Source organism: Lactuca saligna, chromosome 4 (assembly GCF_052625555.1).
Source record: "Lactuca saligna cultivar CGN05327 chromosome 4, ASM5262555v1, whole genome shotgun sequence".
Taxonomy (NCBI): Eukaryota; Viridiplantae; Streptophyta; class Magnoliopsida; order Asterales; family Asteraceae; genus Lactuca; species Lactuca saligna.
The window spans coordinates 240602094-240623326 of record NC_136420.1 but is presented as its reverse complement, the minus strand read 5'-3'; the positions used below and the strand labels follow the sequence as shown (position 1 = coordinate 240623326).

General features: G+C 39.8%; 1 protein-coding gene across 1 annotated transcript; it reads left to right on the top strand.

The window, feature by feature from the left end:
• Window positions 1-8855: 8855 nt before the first annotated feature.
• LOC145043424 (uncharacterized) lies at window positions 8856-9760 on the top strand. The gene is made up of 2 exons (XM_078992069.1): window positions 8856-9199; window positions 9435-9760. The coding sequence occupies exons 1-2, from the start codon at window positions 8925-8927 to the stop codon at window positions 9637-9639; spliced, it is 480 nt and encodes a 159-aa protein (XP_078848195.1). The 5' UTR covers window positions 8856-8924; the 3' UTR covers window positions 9640-9760.
• Window positions 9761-21233: the final 11473 nt, after the last annotated feature.

The following is a 21233-nucleotide window of genomic DNA, read 5'->3' as shown; positions in this document are numbered from 1 at the left end:
CCCCCCAAACCCCAAAATGAAGAGACAAGACAATAGCAGCTCAAGAATGAGATTTTACCTTCAAAGAGTGCCCTAAATTGCAAGGAAACTTGAATCCAAGCAAAACCCCTTGCTCCACACCTTCAAACTTCCAAACCTTCTCCAATAATTACTTCTCCAAGCTCCAATCCACTCAACAATGGTGCTTCTCCACGATTTTAGGGTTTCAAGAACTCAAAGGGGTGATAAAGAGGCTAGGGAGGAAACATAATGCTCTTTATATAGGGCTCAACCCCGAGAATTAGGGTTTTCTCCACTCAGCGCCTACTCGCCGAGTCCATCCCATTGACTCGCCGAGTCGGCTATTTAATAAGCGACCAAGTCGCGACTCTACTCGCCGAGTCCATCCATGGACTCGCCGAGTCACTCTTTCCCAAATTACACCTTTAGTCCTTCAACTCAACTCTTTCTATTTCGGGATGTTACAGAGTCGGCTATTTAACACGCAACCAAGTCGCGAGTATACTCGCCGAGTCCATCCATGCACTCGCCGAGTCACTCTTTCCCAAATTACACCTTTAGTCCTTCAACTCAACTCTTGCTATTTCGGGATGTTACAATTCTCCCCCACTTAAATTAGGCTTCGCTCCCGAAGCCTACAACAATACATCTCCAAAGATGTTCCCACAACACGCCATCTGACCTTAACCGGACCAGGTCCCACAAGGCATACCCGTCAAAACTCGAACACACTTTCCCTTCCTTTACGGTGTCCTGACCACCGTCTCGAACCGGGCACCGACTATACCCTCTGATGATCACACTCGATAACCGAGAATTACCCAAGATACATTACTTCCCCAAATCTCAATAATCAGTCGACCCATAAGGGTTAGAAGACCATGAACCATCGGATCCCCGATCCGAATCCCACTAAATCCATTCCGAGACGACTGAGAGACCCCTTCTCAATCTCAAAGCAACTCTTACGAGTTCTCCCCTTGCAATCGCATACACATGCTGGACTAGCTCTAACACCCTCAGGTTGGGAAAACCTGATACACTGATAATATCCTCAAACATCCCCAAGATAAACCACTAATACATACCCCCATACCTTGATCAGAATCACACTGAGAGTTCAAGACTCTCTCCCTGCATCCTTTCTGAGCCTCTTGGCTCTACACCTGCGGAATTTTCTTCGCAACCTCAGCAGGCATCCCAAACCGGATGAGCTCTTATTCCACTGCCGCAAACATGCGGCTCAAAAACCATACTCGAATCACTCTAATCACAACTCTGCTCTGCCGCTTTCTCTTCCGTGAACTTGCACCCCCCCTCTCGGAGTTACACCTCACTCTCTCTTCCTTTACCAAGGAAGCCACTCGACCACATTGTCACTCCGACAAGTGCCACGGTGCTCGCCCAACGCTACACCACCCTTTCATAGCATATCCGCTATCCATCCAACACATATACTCTGACTCTCATCGCAGGGACTCTCAAGCCCATGCACTATCTCAACTCACCAAGATCACTACCCGAGGCCAGACCTTCTAATGCAAACACACTGCGACATAGCCAATCCATATCCTCAAACTGATCCAACAATACCTGCAAAGTCTTCAGCATGACTTGACCGTCTTACCAGGCCTTCAGTCCATTCTGGACCGCTCAACAAGCATTCATCATTCCGAGCTATCGCCCCCAGAAATCCTCCCATGCATACCGTTCTAGCCCTCTAGGGGTTTCCGAACTCTAATTCCATCATACATACTCGATCCCGGCCTGCTCCCAGGCCTCCACAATCAAATGCCCTAGGTCGGTATCCCGCCCCGCATGCCCGACACTCGCTCCTATTAGCCTATACTCTGGGCTGACAGAACACTGCTGAATCCCAAAAGCTAAGCACTCTAAAATACTCATCGATCTCCTAGAGAGTTCTCCAACTCTCCCCCACTTATAGCACTGATTAACAACCACCGGTCGCCATCACCGACCTTCCAGAACAACCCTGTACCAAGAAACACTTACACGCGGACTGCTTCCCACAAGCATAAACAACCTTAACGAGATCTCACATCAACACCGATTAACCCGCTCGGAAGAAACTCGAACTGTATCTAACCACTCCTCGGAAAGCCGATGCTACCCGACCTTCAACCCAATGTCGCATATCCATTAATAACCCTCACGAATGATAACCAACGAAAGCACAAAACACCAACTATAACCATACCCAAACCTTAGGGAACAACGGATACCAAGATGAAAACCCGAAACACAATCCATAACCATGCCAAACCCTCAAGGAACAATGGATACCAAGACGAAAACCCGAATCACAAATCCATAACCATGCCAAACCCTCAAGAAACAACGGGTACCAAGACGAAAACCCGAATCACAAATCCATAACCAGAACCTCAACCCGCAAAACGACGAATACCGCATCAAAAACCACACAAAGATACCAACACAAACAATACACCACAATAATCGCATGATAACATGACATCCAGAAAGAAACATACCCGCAGCTGCATTCGACACTGCTCTGACCTCCTCTACCGCAAGCTAATAAGCACGACCCTGAGCCCTTGGGGGCTCCGCTCCACCCTGACCTTCTCTTGAAATCCTCAAAGTGGCCGGTGTTGGAGCCTGCACCGGTCCCGCGGAAAACTGTGGACAGTTGACCCTCATACGTCCAATCTGATGACAATGATAGCAAATCCTCAAATCCTGAACCGGCGCTGACCGCCGACAATCCCTCGCATAGTGTCACTCCTTTCCACACTTGCGGCATGCACCACCGGACCTGCAAATTCCGGTGTGACTCCTCCCACACTTCCCACAAGTGCGGCTGCTCAGATCCCCCATCCTGGAATCAACGGTCTTAGACCGTTTCGTTGTCGGCTCCGACTGAACCGGAGCTCGCCTCAGCTCACGCAACTGCAACACAATCTCTAACTCACGCCGCCGGGCGGCCTCCTGCAACTCCAACAATGTCCCGCACTTCTGTGCGGACACAAACTGTCTGATGTCTCTCTTTAGCATACTCAGATATCGGGACATCTGAGCCTGCTCTGAAGCGAACTCAGGGCAAAACATCGCCCTCTCAGTGAACATCCTGGTGATCTCAGTCACCAACTTCGAATCCTGCTTCAGCTCAAGGAACTCCTGAGCCAACCTCTTCCTCTCTACCTGTGGAACATAACGAGTACTGAACATCTCTCTGAACTGATCCCATGAAATCACAGCCCTCTGCGCATCCGAATATGACCCCGTGGTCAACCTCCACCAATCCTTTGCCCCGAGCCTCAACAGGTTCAGAGCACACCTCACCCTCAAATCAGCAGGGCATGAACACATGCAGAAACACCCCTCCATGTCCGATAACCATCTCATAGCAACAATCGGGTTCTGAACTCCATCGAAGGTGGGAGGATCCGTATTATCAAAGTCCCGATACTGAAAATCCCTATCAGCTCCTCCCCATGCCGCTGCTACAGCCACTATAGCTGCCGCGGCAGCCGTCTCCACGAGACCCGCATAGCGCTCATCAAAATACTCAACCATGGCGGTCTTGATCGACCCAAACAACTCTGGCAACTCAGCCCGGAACAATGCAGCAACCTCATCATGCAGGATCTCGCGAATCCTCGCATCCAACTCGCACGAGCTCATCTGACCAATAATCTCGGGCGGTAGTGACCCGTCCGCAACCCCTCCTCCTGTACCCGATCCTGACCCGGATCCGCTTCCAGCATGCCTCGAAATCTCCATACTGAAAATGTACTAGAAAACCTCAGACTCTTCCCCTATCCCGGGAACCAACTCTCAACCCAACCCTAGAGGTCATGGTTTCCCTGATACGCGTATGGGTCCTGTGCTTTCAGTAGTACGGGCCCATACTACCTTCCACACCTACCCATATTTGTATGAAGTACTACCACAACACCCTAGCGACAAATGTTCATAGCAAGCGCTCGATCCTCACTCCTAGAGGAACACTGGAAATCTCAACAGAGGAAAACCATAGGCTAGCAGGCATCATAAAACAGGCAACATTATCATGAAATCCTGAAGATCCCTAGCCTAACACTAGCATGCTGTTCTATCAAAGCTCAATAAAACAATTGTCATGAATGGTAATTTGGGGTTACTTACTGGCTCCGGCTGATCGTACCTCCGCGTCCTCCTTTACTAAATTTAAAAAACATTTTATTTCCTCTTTTTAAAACCCTCCTCGATTTGAGACTGGAGTCAAACGAGTGTTCCTCCAATTCACTCAAACCAAGGCTCTGATACCAACTTGTAACGACCAAAATTTCGAAACAATTAAAACTTTTCAAAACAATTCATTTTAATAACGTTGTTACAAAAAGGGTTTTCAATACATTATTTAACAAAGTATTTTTCCTAGGTCCATTTCATAAAACACCAACGCGAGGAACGGTACGATAACTTCTTTGCCTTGCCACAGACTCCTGAGAACCTGAAACATAAAAACCACAATTGTAAGCCCGAAAGCTTAGTGAGATACCCCCAAAATACCAACCACATATACACCCTTCCAGGCCACAACCTTCCGATCCAAAACATGTCGCCTTCCGGCCCATAGCGTAATGCCTTCCGGCCCATAACACATTGCCTTCCGGCCCATAACATATCGCCTTCCGGCCCGCAACATAAAAATCATACATATCATGACAGAACATAAAACAACCGTGCATACCGGGTTACACTCCAGACCAGACGACCATACACATAACATGTAATCATATAGCAGTTCACAGTTAGCAAATCGATCAACAGATCACATAACATATCATTACCCTAACCAAGATACCAGCCTAGCCGATCACTAGCATAACATCACCCTACCACTCAGCCAACATAATAATTATGCACATACGCCTTTCCAGGCCATGACCTTCCGGTCCACATCGCATTGCCTTCCGGCCCGCAACATGTAATGCCTTCCGGCCCATATCCCGTAATATCATACAACAGACAATTACCCGGATTTCCATCTGATAAAAGGGTCGGCCTTGGTGCCTTAAACCCTATAGATATAGTGAGGATAACTCACCTTGAAACTGCCGACTGAACAGATAACCCGAACTGCTCCGATCCCTGATACGATCTCCACCACTGGACAGCCACCAATGCACTGAACTCAAAACCATAACCAACAATTACCAAAATACCCCTGGAAACCACTGGTCAACCCTTGGTCAAAGACTGGGTCAAAGTCAACCCCTGACTGACCCTACTCGCCGAGTCAACCCTATGACTTGCCGAGTTCCCAACTCAAAACTTCACTCAATCCGCGACCTAACTCGCCGAGTCACCCCGAGACTCACTGAGTCCAACAACTCTGAGTCCATTCGCACATAACTCACCGAATCATCCCTTGACTCGCCGATTCTTCGACTCGACCAGAAAATATTGGGACTCTTCGACAAGACTCGCCGAGTCCAAATGGACTTGTCGAGTCCAAGGCTATCTTCAACCTACTCGCCGAGTTGTTCTTCAAACTCATCGAGTTCCAGGCCATCTTCAAGCAACTCGTCGAGTCCACCTATGTGACTCGCCGAGTACCACCGGTCTGAATCCAAACAGAAGCGTTCCAAACCATGCAATTGATCCAAAACATAGATCTAGCCTCCTACAACTCATCCATCACGTAAAGTGGCAATCTTTACGTGAATCCAAAGAGATCTATGCATTTTGCACATTAGGGCTAAGGTTTGGGACAAGATAGCTTCATCCAACACTCAACGCAGGGACTTTCCTGCATTCTAACCCTCCTCCATTCCAGATCTGAGGTAGCAACCTCAGATCTAACCTTTAGACTCCAAAATAACCCAAGATAAGTTTCCCCCCAAACCCCAAAATGAAGAGACATGACAATAGCAGCTCAAGAACGAGATTTTACCTTCAAAGAGTGCCCTAAACTGCAAGGAAACTCGAATCCAAGCAAAACCCCTTGCTCCACACCTTCAAACTTCCAAACCTTCTCCAATAATTACTTCTCCAAGCTCCAATCCACTCAACAATAGTGCTTCTCCACGATTTTAGGGTTTCAAGAACTCAAAGGGGTGATAAAGAGGCTGGGGAGGAAACATAATGCTCTTTATATAGGGCTCAACCCCGAGAATTAGGGTTTTCTCCACTCAGCGCCTACTCGCCGAGTCCATCCCATTGACTCGCCGAGTCGGCTATTTAACACGCGACCAAGTCGCGACTCTACTCGCCGAGTCCATCCATGGACTCGCCGAGTCACTCTTTCCCAAATTACACCTTTAGTCCTTCAACTCAACTCTTGCTATTTCGGGATGTTACAAAGTCGGCTATTTAACACGCGACCAAGTCGCGACTCTACTCGCCGATTCCATCCATGGACTTGCCTAGTCACTCTTTCCCAAATTACACCTTTAGTCCTTCAACTCAACTCTTGCTATTTCAGGATGTTACAAGATTGTTAGGTCTAAAAGAGAATACAATGTCGAGGCATTAGAGTATGAGACATGCATGCAAAGAGTAAGAGATAAGAGAAGAATAGAGTAAGAGAATTGGTAAGAGCATGCATAGAGTATAGCGAGAGTAGAGAAAAGACAAAGTAGAGAAGAGATAGAGCAGATAAGAGATCGAAGTAGAGATAGAGATAAAGTATGTTCAAAGCATGAGATGAGCCTAAGAAGAGGCTAAGAAAGAGTATGAGATGAAAAGAGAAGATTATAGAATAAGAGTAGAAGCTATAGTATAAGGAGAAATAATAGCAGTGTATGCTATTAGAGAAAGAGTTAGATGATAGAGTATGTGAAAGAGAAGAAAGAGAGAGATAAGAAAAGATAGAAGAATAACTCACCAGAAACATTGTGTTTGATATTAATTATGTTTTGCAGGTTTAGGTACCAGCAACCGTGGTATTAGAAGAAAAGACATGAACACACATAAGACGTAGAGAGTAGGTTGTTATTTATGTAATTCCTTGTTGTTCCAATTTGTATTTAAGATTTATCGTAAACCTATGATTTAACCTAGGAAGTAAAGTGTTTTAATTATAGTACAATTTTGCATTGTAGATAAAACTTTAATAATTCCCTTAGATTAGATGTATAGAAAATCCATGTCATTACAGTAAGTGTCTACTTCCTATAAGGTATGAACTTATAAGATCATGTTTTATTAACATATATCATTCTATGATGATTCTTGAGCATATACATCTTTCAGGTAGCATGAGTTTCATGAGAGAGATAAGGGAATATGTATAGGGAGGTAGATGGTAACCGGCGAAAGGGTGGTGACCTGTTGTAGAAGGTCAAAAATAGATGAAGGGAAAAACCGAATAAATCTTCCCAAATAGTAGACATCACTGCACCAAAAATTATCACAATGACAAAATTGACAAAACTTGAAAAGCTTAAGGAATTTTATATCAATGACCCTTTATATTATGTGGCATTAAAGAGATATTATATGAAATGTTTAATGACCTAAAAAGGTAGCGGACTTTGTTTTTTGTCCAAATTTAAGTAATCATTTATTTTTCTTATACGTTTGACTAGTAAACTTATATGACATGTTCAAAATAGGGTAATATTTTTTCATAATCATAGGTTGATGTTGAAGTATTTATGTAGTGAAAGCTTGTCGATTGTGTTTGATTAGTTTGAGATGAAAGTGAATCGTTACGTTAAACTGATGATGTAGTTTTTTTTTGGATCTTAACGAGGGAATACTTTAACGATCGTGGGTATATTTTTGGAACTTAAGAAAATGAATTTTTTTTCATGTGTTTGCGATCAAGAAGTAGTGGTGTGCAAAAAGTTTGAAATTACACAAAAAAAACTTATAAAAGTGTAATGAAAACCCTCTTTGATTTGTTCAAAATAGGATAATAAACCGGAGTCAAAATCAAAAGTCAATAAACAAATCCAAATTAATAAGAAAATTGCACACATATTAGGACTTTAAGTATCGAAATAGAGAGTCAATAAGCCAAAGTGAAAATAAAAAAGCGACCAACCATGCATATCATTATCTTTTTCCCTAGGTTATATATTTCTATCCTTGATGTGCGGATTTGAGGCGGAAGGCCACAAGAGCAGGATTGAATCTATGCCTAACTCGTGAGTGAGAGAAGAATGAAGAAATCATTGAGTAAATGTTAGTTTAGCAGTAGATTATATATTTTTATTTGCCGATTCAAAAAAAAAAAAGTTAAAATTCGATACGTATAATGGTGGGGATAATAAGTGATGAGTAGAGAAAGTAAAAAATCATGTAAGATGTCAAATAAACTTGACCTACAATTACCGGTAATATTTCTTTATTTTGAATAGATCTAATAGGTTTACTAGTCAAATATGTATAAAAACATGATTATCTAAAAATGGACAAAAACCAAAATTCGTTATTCTTGTAGGTCATTACCATTCTACATAATATCTGTTAAAGCCATGTAAGATGTCAAATAAACTTGATCTACAATTACCGGTAATATTTCTCTATTTTGAATAGATCTAATAGGTTTACTAATCAAATATGTATAAAAACATGATTATCTAAAAATGAACAAAAACCAAAATCTATTATTCTTGTAGGTCATTACCATTCTACCTAATATCTGTTAAAGCCGCGTAATATAAATTAAATTAATGTCATGTAATTCATTTTGACATGTAAACCTACAATGATATTATTACAAGTCTATTCACCAAACGTGTATACAAAAACTAAATAGAAACAAAAATCAAAATTCATTACCCATTTAAATTATTAAGTCTTTAGATAAAGAAATTCCTGACTTTTGTATCTAATTGTTCTTTTACACATATAAGATAACGTTTTAGTGGCTACAATGAGCAAACGACACATATAGATGTTCAAAAATCTAATTGAACTATGTTGATTGTTTGTTTCCAAAGAACATGGCAGGCCTCCATTACTATGTGCCCAATCAAGTACTGAAATTAGTTCCTGTTCCCAATTATCACAATCCTAAACCCGTAACCAATCACTCCTTACCCTCTTTTTCATCCAGCAAAACGACCACAAAGCTCACTTCTAGGGTTTATTATCGCAATCGAGCAGGATTCGTAAGAGCTTCTTCAGAAACAATGGCCACTGAGAAATTAGGAATTAAGATCGTCAAGAACCCGCCGGAATCAAAGCTCGCTGATCTCGGTGTTAGATCTTGGCCCAAGTAATTCCTCTTTTCTTTCACTCTAGTCATGGTTCTATTTATTTATTTGAATTAGGTTATCGACAAATGCATATGTATTTGTTGGATTTTGAGTTACTTTTGACTTGAGGGAATCAATCTAAGAAACTCTGAACTAGGAACTTGAACAAAATTTGGATACTTGTACGTTTTATAGGTTTTTCTTCGTTAACTTTTGGTGTTGTTATGGAAAACTGATGTGAAGTGTTTGGAATAGGTGGGGATGCCCTCCGAGCAAATTTCCATGGACGTACTCGTCGAAAGAGACATGCTACCTTCTGAAAGGGAAGGTGAAGGTTTACCCCGAAGGCTCCGATGAGGCGGTGGAGATCGGCGCCGGTGACTTGGTGGAGTTCCCCAAGGGTATGAACTGCACTTGGGATGTTTCAGAAACCGTGGACAAACATTACCAGTTTGAGTAACATCTCGGATTCATTCAAGTCATTCTACTCGTTTACGACTATGCTATGTTATTTTTGAATTTTTGTTTTGTTTTGTTTTATGGATTAATTTTTGAAAAAAAAAAAAAAAAAAAAAACAAAACAGCTAATCAGCCTAATCTTATTACTACAGGCGTTGCCAAAATCATCCAAAGGACATTATAATTTTCTTTATTGAGTATGGTATTTTTTCAAATGTTTTCTACGAAAATAACCCACCCACCACCCACCCACACACACACCAATAATATGAAGGTATGAGATGCATTATTTTTTGTCTTATTTATTTATATTTGTTTTATAAAAAAAAGGGAAAAATACATAAAAACCCAACCAATTATGTATACGCAGAAAAACCCTTATATTAATTTTATCTTCAGAAAAACCTTTATATTAAATTTTACGTTTAAAATAAAACCAAATTGTAGATCTTTTAGGAGAAACGATCAACTAAAAATATGATATGATATACATATTCCTTATATTTCTTCGATTATATGCAAAAACATGTCAATCCGAAATACATTTCGATTACTTTCACTCGATTGTATTCTCCATATGGTTGATTTATCTCTCTTTAACTAATTGTTTTTATCCCAATTTAAATCAATTTCGTATTTATAAACAAAAATGTAAATGACATTAGATTTTTAGTTGTTAATTTCTCTTACAACCTTGTATTTTAGTTTTTTTCGAATGCTAACTATTAATATAATAGTCAAAGTGGGTTTCAAATATCAGATTCTAAGGTTATTATTTAAATGTTTATGAATATTTTCAGTAAAAATATAATTAAATAAATGAGGATATATATTTTCGCAAATGTCAGATTATAAGGTTATTATTTATATGTTTATGAGTATTTTCAATTCGTTTCAAATATCGGATTCTATCGTTTATCATTTAAATATTTATAAAAGTATTTTCATGCTAAAAATGTATTTATCCTCTTTTTCGCCAAATGACTTTCTACGGACCATACCCAAGTTCAAACGTTCTAGAATTCTACCCGTAACGAAAAACATAGAACATGGAGAGCTTATGATGAGATTAAAGAGGCTATAATAGCTAAAGAAAACTGCCACTTACTTTTACTATGTTTGGTTAGCAAGGGGGTGATGAGTTATACAAAATCTAAAATAAAGGAAAATTGAGAAACAAAATCTAAAATAAAGGAAAATTGAGAAACAAATAAAAAGAAGCAAGGATTATGAGTACTATTATTTAGGGAAAACTACAATAAAATCTGTATATATTGGCCTTATAATCGATTTAACCATTATATATTTTTTTTATTCAATTAAATCCCAAATATCGGTAATCGTATTCAATTTAACTCTTTGACCCGGTCAACATGTCATCCAATTTTTAAAAATTACATTTTCGGCCCAGATTTCAAAATTTATTACAAATTTTGTCCAAAATTTACACTTTTGGTCCAGATTTTAATTTTTTTTTTACAAATTTGGTCCAAAATTTACTCTTTATGCCTAAATTTTAGGATTTTTATTATGAATTCATCCTAACTTTAGTTTTCTTTACAACTTTTTTTCTCAAAAGTTTGTTTCTAATATGTTTTTTCTTTAAAACTCATATTTATACAAAAAAAAAACATATTTTCACATAAAAATCTTATTTTTTCTATATAAAAACTTTTTTGTATATGAAATATCTAATTATAAAAATAGGTTTGGATTATTTATGTTATTTCTCTTAATAAATCAATTAAGAAATTAAAAGTAACCCTAAATTATACTATTAAATTATAGTTTGTCAAAAACTAGTTACACTAGTACTCATTTTAATATTATTTATTTGTTCTTTAATCACATTTATAGGAAAAGTATAAATAATAGAAGATGCTACATATTGAAAACTTCATATTTTTTGTTTCTCGCTGAATATATGTCCATACATATAGTTCATCATCACTTTGGATTTCTTTATTTAAACTTCTTTGTAAAATCGGATTCATGTGTCAATTTTGTTTGTTGTAATAACAAAAAATAACTATCTAGAATGGAAGAATTGTCATTTGTTGATAAGGAGGTTTTTGGCAGAAATGACATTTAACAAATGTAAAAAAGTATTACAAATGTTGATAGTTACAACTCCTACTGAAATCAATATGGATTGTCATATATGAGATTAGAACAACTTTACATACCTTTTGTCATATATATATATATATATATATATATATATATATATATATATATATATATATATATATATATATATATATATATATATATGTGTGTGTGTGTGTGATCGAAGGTATGATTTAATTTATGAAGATGCAACAGATTGAAAAATACATATAAACAACTATATTAAAATCTCATAGAAAAAAGAATACACACTAAATAGAACACATATTAAAATATCTATATTAATAGTATAATATAGGGTTACTTTTAATTTAGGGTAACTAGTGTAACTAGTTTTTGACAAACTATAATTTAATAGTATAATTTAAAGTTACTTTTAATTTCTTAATTGATTTTTTTAAAGAGAAATCACACAAATAATCCAAACCTATTTTTATAATTAGATATTTCATATACAAAAAAGTTTTTATATAGAATAAAGAAGATTTGTATGTGAAAATATGTTTTTTTTTTTGGTATAAATATGAGTTTTAGAAAAAAACATATTAGAAACAAACTTTTGAGAAAAAAAGTTGTAAAAAAGACTAAAGTTAGGATGAATTCATAATAAAATTCTAAAATTTGGGCAAAAAGTGTAAATTTTGGACCAAATTTGTAAAAAAAAATAAAATCTGGGCCAAAAATGTAAAATTTGGACCAAATTTGTAATAAATTTTGAAATCTAGGTCGAAAATGTAATTTTTGAAAGTTGTATGACCTATTGACCGGGTCAAACGATTAAATTAAATACGATTACCGGTATTTGGACTTAATTGAATAAAAAAAATATAAGGGCTCATACGTAAGGATTTTATTGTAATTTTCCCTATTATTTAGTAAATTAGTATTAGTTTGCCTTCTATTTAACAATGTTATTTAATGCATTTTAATATATAAATGTAATGTAACTTTTTTTTTTTGGAATACAAAATGTGTTTATGTTTATCTACCGACACAAGTGTTAAGTTTTGGTAAATGCGGGTAATTTAAAACATAATGAAATAACAACGTTCAATGTTTATCTACCGACACAAGTTTTAAGTTTTGGCAAATGCAGGTAATTTAAAACATAATGAAATAACAATGTTAATCCTATTACAAATTGTTCAAGTCTACAGTTAGATAAACACTTTGGCTTTGTGACCCGTTACTTTCATACTCAATGTATATTTCTTACTTGATTTTTCAATGTATATGGATGATTCTTGGGGTAAAAGATGGAAATTGTTTATGGTATGACCTTTTTTATCGATCAAATACAATATTTGATAATTGGGCCCTCCCCTTGCGATGAAATATAGTCAATCCGTGTTAGCCTTTCATGTTGATGTTTGTCCATTATAGGCACTTTAACAATCACTAGACCATCAAATTTCACCTATCTACAAAGGGCAGGAATAAGGTTTACGTACTCCTGATATGTCTGGCGATAATAATCTATATGACATGATGTTATAGCCAAAAATATGGTCCAAAAATTCCGTTTGTAAATCATTAATAAAACCATAAAGACCATCATTGATGCGACTTCGGAGACGAATCTGCGAGGTCACAACAGACAAGGCCATTAGAGCCGTCCTAGGGACTGTGCCCCGGGAGTGGACTCCGACGATCAAGTTAGATCAGTTGGTAGATCTGAGATGGTTCTCTTTAGCTAGAGGGAACCATCTTGGTGTTGGTGGTGTATGGTGGCTGATGGCGGAGGGTGGCGGCTGAGCCACCCCGCCGGAGTCTAAGGCGGCGGCTGAGCTGTCGGGGAAGGATCTAGTGGTGGCTGAGCCCCTTCGGGAAGAGTCCCCCTCTAAGGAAGAGGCACTATTCTATTTATAGGGTAAAATTAGGTCAAAAGGAATTAGGTCAGGCCTTGGGCCAACCCGATTCAAGCCCAACTAGCAAGGAGTTGGGCGAGGTCGCCTGGAGGCGTCGGGTGAGGCTGGCAGACGCGCACCAGGTAAGGCTGGCTGGTGCGCACCCAACAAGGATGGCAGGCATGCACCAGGTAAGGCTGGCGGGAGCGCACTAAGAAAGGATGGCAAGGGAACGTCAGACTGAGCCAACAGTTGAATCCCCAACAAGGCTAGCAAGGGAGTCCCCAGCCGGGCCAGCAGGAGAGTCCTCAACAAGGCTGGAAAGGGAGCGTCAGGCGGGGCTGGCACGCTAGAGCTGTCTAGACCATGCTAATGGACCATATATCATCAAGTCCCCCCAGTCCGATGTTATTGGTTTGCGGCCAATGACATTGGATTGGACTCAGTCATGTAAACCATGTGTCATCGGGTTGGAAAAGGGGTGCCAAGCCATGCCAGCAGGAGAGTCTCCAACAGGGCTAGCGAGGGAGCGTCAGGCCAAGCCAACAGGAGAGTCCTCAACAAGGCTGGCACGGGAGCACCAGGAGAGGCTAGCGTGCCAAAACTATCTAGGCCATGCTAATGGACCCTATATCATCAAGTCCCCCCAGTCCGATGTTATTTGTACGCAACCAATGGCATTGGACCGGACTCAGTCATATAAACCATGTGTCATCAAGTCCCCCTAGTCCGGTGTGATTGGATTGCTAACAATCGGATCGGACTAGACAAAACACCAATGCATCAAAGAATAGAGAGAACGACCAAACCTCGCCTACGAAAGCCGTGGGGTTGTGCGATGAGCCGAACATTGCTTATGTAGCTTGAGCTGACTTGATACTCCTTTCTTGAGAGGAGTGCGAGTCGATCGGTGCAATGCAATGTAACTGTTGCTGCGATAATGCACATCGAGGCTGCTAAAGAGTGTTACGCGACACTGATGTCGATAAAATGTCGGGTCGGGGTAGCTAAGAAGCATAACCTCGCCAAGTGGTCTCTGAGACTGTTGTCGAGCTCCAAAGTCTGTAAATAGATACAACGTACTTGGTCCATGATTTTCGCGCTCCAGTCATAGCTGGAAGTTGTTACTAGAAATAGACGCTCGCGGACCCTGGTGAGGGGACGAGACCCGCAGCCAACATCGAGTGGGGAGGTATATTTCTATGCCCACTAAATGGGAACTTTGAGTGACTGGTCAGGGGTGCACACTTTACAAATCCCTTGTAAATGCTTTACAGATCGAGCTTTGCTCCACGAGTTTACTGTTGGCACACTATGAGTGTAGCGACGTTGGAGCGATTATCTGAAAGGACAACAAGATCAAATTTGTGAGTTAGTGTATTTTCTTTAATTCATAAACTAATCAATTCAAGTACATACCAATTATATTTTTGGGGCTATGCCTTAGAAACAGCCACCCACATCCTAAATCTTGTCCCAACAAAGAAGGTTTCCTAGACACCTCACGAAATGTGGACAGGGAAAGTTCCCTCGTTAGCACATATTAAAGTCTGGGGTTGTGAAGCTTTCGTAAGACGAGAGAATCACGACAAGCTAGCAGCAAAAAGTGAGAAATGTGTTTTCATTGGTTACCCAAAACAGTCTTTTGGATATTTGTTCTACAGACCTAGTGAGAACGTGGTTTTTGTAGCACGAAGAGGAGTCTTTCTAGAAAGAGAGTTCATATTCAAAGAGGACAGTAGGAGTACCATTGACCTTGAAGATATTCAAGAGTCAACTTGTGACAACCCAAGTTGCCCCGTTACATTTCTCCGTTACCATTAACGGAATATTCCACTGTATAAAAGTTCCGTTACCTAGAGGGCGTCAATTTAGTAAACATTCCATTTGGTTGCAATAAGCATGCCGTTAAGTCGTGATGAAAGGAAATAAAAACACAGGACACACATTTCCATTTACTTGGAAAATATTAGTTTATTATCACCACCACTAAATCGGGTGCGATCAAAGGCCCCGTTTAACGGCAGTATCGGGTAAAATCTCACTGAGCCCCGACTCAAAACCCTATATAAGGGTGAGTGGAGTCTATTGGAGACTTTTTACACTCTCTCTCTCTCTATACTCTCTCTAGACCCGTTTTCGCCCCGAAACCGCAACCAAACGCTTCCAAATTGTAAGTCTGCTTACCCTAGCTTATTCTAAACATATTGAATTGTGTTTATAACCCAAAAATCGGACTTAGAAGCAATGGAAAAATGAGTTTATGGCCTAAGCACCTGCTTAGGCTGTAAACACCCAAAACAAGGCCAAATTGACCCAATCTTGTCCCTAATGGCTTGGAAATAAATTGAGGTATTAGCCTAGGAGTGTTTAAACATTAAAACTCATGGATTTGGGGGTTAAAAGAGAGTTTACGGCCCAAGCACAAGCTTAGGCCGTAAACACCTCAAAATCATGTTAAAAGGCCCCAAAAACACTCCCAAACCACACTAGGGCTTAACACATAAATTAAGGGCTTATTCCTTTGGGTTTAGATCACCTAAACATAGCAAAATGAAGGGAAAAAAATGAGTTTATGGCCCAAGCACATGCTTAGGCCGTAAACTCCCCAAACTAAGCCAAAATGTTGGTTTTTGTCCCCCAAATGACCTTAGACATTTACCATAAAATACTATGAAGGATTTAAAGGCTTAAACACAAGGAAAAGAGGCATGACTTGGAGTTTACGGCACAAGCATTTATCTAGGCCGTAAACTCCCCAAAACCCACTCAAATGATGGTTTTAATCCTCCAAAATAGCATCATACTTCACTAGAAATCACTAGAAAGGCATTAGGGGCTTTAAACTTCCCAAAACTCTAAGGATTAGAGTTTACGGCCGTAAACTCCTTTAGGAATGGTCCCTTGGCCGTAAACTCATAGATCATGCCCTTAGAGGCCTCAAACCCACTCATGCCTTTTGGGAAAAGTGCTTAGAATAAATCAATGAGCAAGCTAGAAGCATTAAACACCCAAGAATATGACCTTGGGAGTTTACGGCCGTAAACTCCCTTGAGTTAGGCTGTAAACTCCAAATTGGTCCATGTTAATGCTTTAAACCCATTCACACACTTGATATTTGAGTTTAGCAAAGTTCCACAACTGATAGGAGACCCTTAGCACCCTTAAAGGCTACCCGGGACACCCAAACACTTAGCCAAAGTGTTTTCCGCTCCTTTGAGCGTGTATATTTGTTTAATTAGTATTAAATATACTAATTGTATGTGAACATATGATATCATATGTTAAATAGGTCATTGAGTGTGTTCGAGTCCTTACGTGGCACCGAACGCCCAAACAACACTCTCGTCGGACCTACTTACACCGGGTGAGTTCATACCCCTGAATGAACCTTTTTAAATGCTTTTAAATGTTTTATAGGGGGGAGGGGAATACAAGTTAAACATGCCAGTTATCAGGTCAATCACATGTGATTGATAACCCGCATGCACAAAATATTACCACTTTACACTGTTTTACCGAGTGGGACACTATAATGACTTTTACTTATTTCATAACTTTTACTTATACTGATTTATCCAAATTCATTTTAAATTGGTTTATGAAAGATCCTCTAAGGTTTTTAAACATATGTTACAAAAAAATACAATTTGGGATTTTCTTTGTACTTAAAGGCTTTTCATTAAAGATTTCCTTTTTAGACGTATACTTTTACTTGTCAAATAATGCTGCCTCGCTTGTACTTATTTTATACTCCTACTCGGTAACGCTTTCACTTATATTTGTAGTCGTGTATACCTGATGACGCTTATACTTATTCACGCTCTTACTTAGTGATACGATTTCTTCTTCACTTATACTTGATAACGACTCTACTTCACTTATACTTGATACGCTTTTGCTTCACTTATTATCGCCTCTACTTCGTGATACGCTTATACTTGTTTGACACTTCTACTTCACTTGCGACCGCTCTTACTTCACTCGTTAGACACTCCTACTTCACAAGAATCACTTATACTTGATACACTTATACTTTACCATTCTGCTATTCCACACTGTATGAATTCACACCACGATGATATGTCTTCAATTATTACACACTCAGTCGTAGTTAGATGTACGTCTGTGCTTATATAGATACATATAAGTAACGATTGAAAGACTTAGGAAGGCTCATCCGCCCTAATTCCTTTTATTCGTTGAGATGACGTCTGGTGGGATCGGGTGGCCGTCTGAAAGTCGTTTGGTTCATTAGTTATATACTATGTATATGAGTATGGACATACAGGAAATTCTCCAGTCAGTTTTGTTAAGAGTCTCTACCTCTAGTCTACACTTACATAAGAAACCCACTCCCTCCTAGTAACACACTATCCTCTATTTGGGATGCATCTTCGGGACGCGGCCTTCTCCGTCGTCTAGCTGGTAACCAGAGTCTCCTGTTGGGAGAGCGGACATTGTGTGTATAGGCCTATACGGGATTGACAACCCCACTCCCTGACTGCTAGGTACAGTCCATGGCCTACCAAGCCAAGGGGTGACAAATGTCACATTATGTAGATGCTTGTAGGGCGTCTAGAACTCTAGTCATGATGGTTACGAGTATCCTGGGTTGCCTTATAATTCATGGTTTTAAGGTAACGGTATTTTGACAGCGATTTACACTGTATGCTGATGTCACCTTTTTCAGAGTCACACTGTTTGACCTTGCCAGATGTATCTTTCATTTGATATCGTCTGGGGTCTGTTATCTCTGTTTAACCTTACAAGGTGAGTATTTTTCATTTGCTACTGTCTGGGGTCTGTACCCATTGTATTCACAGAATCCACTGTATTCACGGTATTCACTGTGTTCACCGTTCTAGACCTTGCTAGACGTATCTTTCATTAGATATGGTCTGCGGTCTGTATTCGCTGTTTAGACCCTACTAGTTGTACCCTTCATTTGGTACCTTCTGGGGTTTGTGTCTCCACTTGTTAGACTGAACCAGGTGTGTCGTTTGTTTGATACTTTCCTGGAGTCTATGGTTCTTTTCCTTAGTCAGCAGTCCTCACTGCTGAGGCATATGATATTCCCTGATGTTGTTGCTTTCCTTAATAATCAAATTCAGTATTTTGATAATGATAGCAATTTAGGAAAACTACTTTTTACCCCACATCACTGACCAGTCTTGGTAGAAGGCTGCTTTTATTAATGAAAATATAGGATTTTCTGGAAAGGACTCTAATACACTGAAGCCTCTTAAACTATTTCTTTCTTAAGTTATTTGATTGAAATGTCACTAAATGCTTATGAACTCACTAGCATTTGTAAAAATGCTGATACTCGCTTTTCAAATAACTTGTATTCTCAGGTTAGCATTAGAAGGTACATCTCCAGAGCTGTTGATGAAGATAGCTTAGTACCACGCTGTATTTATGCTATTACTTGTATTACTTTAAAGTGTTGTAATGTAACCTTGTAAAACTATTACTATTAATGCAATGTTTTGTTGTACTTTGATTACTATAATGCATGTGTTGTGATACTTGACATGACGTCATCCACCCCGGAATGTTTCCGCCGTTCCGGTTTTGGGGTGTGACAGATTGGTATCAGAGCATTGTTTATAGTGAGCTAAGTATATCAATTCATAAAAGATATACAACCTATAAATACAAAAGGGATAAAACACTCTGACCAAGAATTATACTTTAAAATATAACCATATTTTACCAAAGTATAATAACATCCGGAATCTAAGCACTCGAACACAAGTATCACAAGAAGAACAAGAATAAAAGTCTTCGGATGTTGAGCACTATAGACAAATCTGGGTAGTTATGTAATCGTACGCTAGAATAAATGTAACCTGATCAACTACCTTTATTCGAGATGCGATGAACGTGTGCTCGGGAGTGATTGTGGTGTGCAACAGGTGTGAAACTTACCAACTAGGATTTGCTAGAGCCAAACATAAAGTTAAAATACTATAGGAGTATTTTAGAGCGCTAAAAGATTCACACTAATCCCAGAATGACATTCAGAAGATAAGAAAACAAACAAGAATTAAAATACCATAGGGGTATTTTAGGAAGCATAAACAACCTTGCGTGAATAACTAAAAAGATCCTTGTTGATATACCTACAACTACAGAGGATGTACTCCAAAGGTTATATATAATAAGGACCCCATAGGCTAAGAATGTGTGGTTTCGCTCTATTTCCTTTTCCTCGTTGGGATGTGGTTCTAGAGTAGTATCATGTATTCGAAGGCCTATCGGATCTAAGCTATATATGATTTGTATACCCTGTGTAATCGTAGCAGGGCTCAATATGGATCATCCAGTGAAATGTTAATAATCTGTTAGGATTCTTTAGACATTTCCATTCTCGCACGAACCCTGTAGAAAACCCTACCCACTTCAGTGCATAACAGAAGAGTTGAATTCGACCCCGAAGAGGTTCATTGAGAAGATTTCCTGTTCGAAAATAAATGAACTGGGTCGAGACTATCGAATACACCAAGTGCCCATATTCTTTTAGGGACATAGGTGAGAAACTCGCCCAAACTTCGGCGATTCCCAGTCATCCATCATGAAGTGATGACACCCATAGTTGGAATCAGAGGGAAGGCGGAGTAGGAAATTCAATATGTCCATATGATAGAACCCTAGGAAACTGTCCGAAGGAAACCAACGCCGATTCCAGTCAAGGATACGAGGCAGACCGAGGGAGCCAGTACGTGGAACCCGAGAAGTGTCTTTTCCTCGTGTTCGTCACGCTAATACACCCATAAAATAATACAATTTAGTGAGTTAGTGGTTACACTGCTCACGCTATGTGTTAGGTAAATCGCCTTGTTCCCGTTGCTAGTAATACACTTAGAGTGGATCCCCACACCTCTATGAGGTTGTTTAGCCATAAGCCCTCATGAGCCCCTCTTTCCGTAGCTTCGTTCCGAACTGTTCTCAAATCTCTCTAGGCTGGAGAGTGAAAACTTTCTCAGTATAAAGGTAACTTAGTAGGAACGAATCGCATCTTATGGCCTTTTTCTGATACTCATACACCCACTTCGATTACCAGGACTACATCATAGGGATGTAGGTTGACACTCAGACAACCAATACCCGAGGCACGGGAAAAATATTATGCCTAATACGTTCAGGACAGAGATGTCCAGGGTTAACCATCGTCTCTCATTACCTTGTATTCCTTTCAGTGTAGGAAAAACATGCCACCGAAGAAGCGTAACCAATCCACAAGCAAGAAACCTACTCTCTTATTCGATGAAGCTACGTTCCAAGCTGCAGTCTCCACAGCCGTAGCAGCTGTCATGGATCACCTAAATGCTAACAACGCCAATGTTAGCAAGGTGCCCGTCGGGAATTCCAATCCTGACAATGGACAACATCAACCCACACTTCCATACTCAGCCACCCAAGAACCTCAACCGAACCCACTAAAGAGAAAACTCAAGTTTGAGGAAGGAAGTACCTCGGCTCAAGAACCTTCAGAAGGACAACGAGCTGAGGCAGCCTATACTCCTGTCAACCCTTCCCTCCCAATCTCAAGGAGGCCGTACCTAGGAGACCTCCCCCACTGCAGCAAGTGCAGCTACCATCATCATGGTGC

What these genes read in the sequence shown, in the direction of transcription:
- LOC145043424 (XM_078992069.1), top strand. Translation starts at nt 8,925, where the DNA reads ATGGCAGGCCTCCATTACTATGTGCCCAATCAAGTACTGAAATTAGTT. An exon ending in GGTGTTAGATCTTGGCCCAA is followed by an intron (nt 9,200 to 9,434) that starts GTAATTCCTCTT and finishes TGTTTGGAATAG; the next exon opens with GTGGGGATGCCCTCCGAGCA.